The following is a 4523-nucleotide window of genomic DNA, read 5'->3' on the forward strand; positions in this document are numbered from 1 at the left end:
TCATGCCATGGCTGCTCCTCGGCATTCTCGTTCTCTGTTGGCGAAAGCTTTCTTATTCTTTATTCTTATTCTTTCCACTACAGCTACCTGGGTGTTTTCAACAGCCACAGCCAAATCAGTGCCCTTGCCCCCTCTCCGGTTTAAGAACACTAATGGGCAGTTCAAAATTTTGCAGGTATTTTTATTTTTCAAGTCCTTTATTTGAGTTTTAGCTCTTTTTTTATCTGCTGAAAGGAGGTTATTGAGAGAAGAATAAGTGGATTTGCAGGTTGCTGCCAATTTGATGATTTTGATTGAATGTGCTAATTAACATAATGGCAGAATAGGGAAAATCGAGCTTGGGAGCTTGTCTTTTATTTATATTCAGCTTGATTATATATATATTTTAGTTCGGGTGAAGCGGCATCATGGTGCAGGGAGCAATTTAGGGCAGCTTTTATGATAACAATAATAAGAACTGAACCTTGTTTTTGGGCCTGGATTTAACCGTGGTGGAAATGGAGCCGGGTTTTAGGAGAGAGTTTTTAGCAATCATGGCTAGCGATCTTATGACTAAATATCACAGAAGAACATCCTGAAAACCCTTGGAAGATGACCTCATTCCAGCGTCTCAGCTTCACAACAGAAGATATTTTGGAGAGCTTGAAGCCTGATAACATGATTGGCATTGGAGCAGCCGGTACAGTTTACAGGGTTGAAAGGCCGGGGGGTCATGTCATAGCTGTGAAGAAGCTACGGTGGGTGGAGAAAGAGAAAGAGGGAGGGAAACGAAAGAAAGGGGTATTAGCAGAGGTAGAAGTCCTGGGAAATGTTAGGCACAGAAACATAGCTAAATTGTTGGGTTGTTGCTCCAGCAATGAGGAGACTCTTCTTCTTTATGAATACATGCCTAATGGAAGTTTGGCTGACCTCTTGCACGGGAGAAAGGAAGAGAACATGCTCACTGAGTGGATGACAAGATACAATATTGCAGTTGGAGTGGCTCAGGGCTTATGCTATCTTCATCAAGATTGCCGTCCTGCCATTGTACACAGAGATGTTAAGCCTAGCAATATATTGCTTGATTCTGACATGACTGCAAGGGTTGCAGATTTTGGAGTTGCAAAGCTGATTCGAACTGGTTCGGAGGCCATGTCTTCTGTTATTGGCTCCTATGGCTACATTGCTCCAGGTAAAGTAGTTTCAAACTTCAGAACTATAAGTGGTCATTCTTTTTATGGTAACATTAATTTTCTTTTCAGAAACCATATACATTCTAACATCTTAGGATATAGCTTGTTCTTGAATGATACTCTGTCCATCCATTTTATGTTACATGATTGTCTCTGATGTGAGTGATTTACTTATAAAGTGTCTAACATCTTAGGTTACTCCATCAATCCATTCTATGTCAACATGGTTGTCTCTGGTGTGAACAATATACTTGCAAAGTGTCTAACATCGTAGGTTATACTTTGTTCTTGAATGATACTCCATCAATCCATTTTATGTTAACATGATTGTCTCTGATGTGAATAATTTACTTACAAAGTGAGTTAGGATGGTCTAAGTGCATTTTTCTTTCAGTTTCATGATTGTTTACCCTGGAAAATCTAAGAATACAAAAGGAGAATCTTGTATTGGTTTTACATCCCTAAAGCATTAAGATTAGCTGAACACAAAAGTAAAAGGGAATCGGTTTTAGCTACTGTTTGGATTTGAAGAAGGAATTCAGAAATATGAGTATTCTCAGATCAGACAACCTTATGGAAAAGGTCTTATTATTTTTATGTATTTGTAAGTTAGTTTGTGTATCAGATTCTCAGTGATTGATGGGTATGGAGTTATGTTTTAGCCTAGCTTAGTTCAAAATCCTAAATTTGCTATAAGGTAGCATTCATTGTTTTCTACATAGCCAATCAAATTCTTACACAGATTTTCTCTTGTAATATATATCTGAAAGTTATATGTTAAACCTAGCACAGACTTGTACTGTTTCATTAATTGAGGATGGTAGCAATCTATTAAGTCCATGAGTCTATGCATCTTTTGGATTTGTGCAGAATATGCCTACACACTTCAAGTCTTTGAGAAAAGTGACATATACAGCTTTGGGGTGGTCCTCTTAGAGCTCTTGACTGGAAGACAGCCAATGGATCCAGAATTTGGAGAAGGTGTCAACATTGTGGACTGGGTCAAGGAAAGAGTTCAGACCAAGGAAGGGATGGAAAAGATCTTAGATCAAAGTGTTAGAGTTCCAAGTTTCTCAGTCAAGGAAGAGATGATGCTGGTCCTCAGAGTGGCTCTCCTCTGCACTAGTAGGTCTCCAATCAACCGACCATCGATGAGAGATGTTGTTTCAATGTTATCAGAAGCCCACCCCAAAAGCAAAGCAGCCCTTGACTCCCAATCCTTGCAACAACACAGGTCCCATTCTTCATCTCAGCCAGACAGTCCACCACGCTGTTCTAAGGAAGGAAGCCAACATTAAATATGTTTCCATTGAAGTAATCGTTGTTGGGTATGTTCGTGTTATGAGCTTTTTGGTGATGATCGACATATGTTTATTTTATCAGACTTTTTGCAATACCAGCTACCATGCAATTAGCAGTATTCCTGCTTATTTTACAAGACCTTTTGCAGTATCAGTAATTTGCTATTTCCAATTTGGAGATCTTGAAACATTTTGCAGTACCTGCAATTTGTTATTTGCCATTTGCAGATCTTGAGACATCAATAATTTTTGTTATTGATTATATTTCCTATTTATTTTATAAGACTATGCTATGCAAAGAACAGTATTCCTACTTAATTTCTTATTTTACAAAACTTATTTGCAATTTGCATATATTGAAACCATCAGTAATTTTTTATTTCTTATTTTATAAAACCTATTTGCAATTTGCATATATGGAAACTTGTAATTTTTTATTTCTTATTTTATAAAACCTATTTGCAATTTGCATATATGGAAACAATCAGTAATTTTTTTGTTATTGATTGATTGTTATATCTAAGTTGGTGTTTTTGTGAATCAGCAAGTCATGTCTGTTTTTCAATACAATTCAGTCATTTTGGTTTATTTTGATAAACCATTAGGAAGGTTGTTTGGTTCAATTAGGGTTAATCACCAATGGTGATGAATCAATTTAAGGTGGTTTAGGTTTGTTCATCTGTTTAAAGAATTTTAATATTTGTAAATGTTGTCTTTTAATATTTGTAATTCTTTTCTGTGTAATGAATTTTTTTATTTTATTTAAAGAAACCATTTTAGGGTTTTTTATTAATATTATTATTTTTGGGTATTTTTCTCCCTAAGAACGTATATGCCTGTATGCCTGTAATAGCGACAAGAAAACCGTAGAAAAGAAAATATAAGGGGGCGAAGAAGGGAAAAATCGAAAGTATGTACAGGTGGGTTGAGCAGATTTGCCACTGGGTATCATCGAGATTGCCACTGGGCATCATCGAGATTGCATGTTTCGATCACCCATTCAGGAACTATCGGTGGGCCTTTCCATTTTGTTGTCAAAAAAATTTCCTCCGATTCGAACGCAGACAAATTGATTCGAAACCCACTCAGCCATTGGCATTCCCTCCTTTTTTTCGAGGCTTCGATCAAATTTCTCTTATCTGCTCTGTACTAGGTGAATTGGGTCTCAGCCATAATCGAGCTTTGGGTTTCAGTCATAATCGAGCTTTGGGTTTCAGTTATAATCGAGCTTTGAAATCTGCAGAAAGGAGGTTATTGAGAGAAGAATAAGTGGATTTGCAGGTTGCTGCCAATTTGATGATTTTGATTGAATGTGCTAATTAACATAATGGCAGAATAGGGAAAATCGAGCTTGGGAGCTTGTCTTTTATTTATATTCAAGTTGATTATATATATATATATATATATATATATATATATATATATATATATATATATATATATATAATATATATATATATATATATATATATCTATATATTTTAGTTCGGGTGAAGCGGCATCATGGTGCAGGGAGAAATTTAGGGCAGCTTTTATGATAACAATAATAAGAACTAAACCTTGTTTTTGGGCCTGGATTTAACCGTCGTGGAAATGGAGTTGGGTTTTAGGAGAGAGTTTTTAGCAATCATGGCTAGCGATCTTATGACTAAATATCACGATGGCACTACAAAAATAGATGCGGATGAAACTGCTGGTGAAGAACGCCATCTGAGACACAAGCGCACCAAGTATCATCTCGTCATTTTCTCAGTGAATAATGCTCATTGTTTATACTTTTATTTTTCAAGTCCTTTATTTGAGTTTTAGCTCTTTTTTTATCTGCTGAAAGGAGGTTATTGACAGAAGAATAAGTGGATTTGCAGGTTGCTGCCAATTTGATGATTTTGATTGAATGTGCTAATTAACATAATGGCAGAATAGGGAAAATCGAGCTTGGGAGCTTGTCTTTTATTTATATTCAGCTTGATTATATAATATATATATATATATATAGATATATATATATATATATATATATATATTATATATATATATATATATATATATA

At 35.6% G+C, this 4523-nt stretch overlaps 1 protein-coding gene across 1 annotated transcript; it reads left to right on the top strand.

The window, feature by feature from the left end:
* The first annotated feature begins 229 nt into the window (after positions 1-229).
* On the top strand, positions 230-2503 carry LOC149244215 (leucine-rich repeat receptor-like protein kinase TDR). The gene is made up of 2 exons (XM_089374760.1): positions 230-1171; positions 2043-2503. The coding sequence occupies exons 1-2, from the start codon at positions 592-594 to the stop codon at positions 2468-2470; spliced, it is 1008 nt and encodes a 335-aa protein (XP_089230886.1). The 5' UTR covers positions 230-591; the 3' UTR covers positions 2471-2503.
* The last annotated feature ends 2020 nt before the right edge of the window (positions 2504-4523 follow it).

This window comes from Pinus tabuliformis, chromosome 8, assembly GCF_031772625.1.
Source record: "Pinus tabuliformis cultivar Carrire ecotype Pingquan chromosome 8, CPIR1, whole genome shotgun sequence".
NCBI lineage: Eukaryota > Viridiplantae > Streptophyta > Pinopsida > Pinales > Pinaceae > Pinus > Pinus tabuliformis.

What these genes read in the sequence shown, in the direction of transcription:
- LOC149244215 (XM_089374760.1), top strand. Translation starts at nt 592, where the DNA reads ATGACCTCATTCCAGCGTCTCAGCTTCACAACAGAAGATATTTTGGAG. An exon ending in CTATGGCTACATTGCTCCAG is followed by an intron (nt 1,172 to 2,042) that starts GTAAAGTAGTTT and finishes GGATTTGTGCAG; the next exon opens with AATATGCCTACACACTTCAA.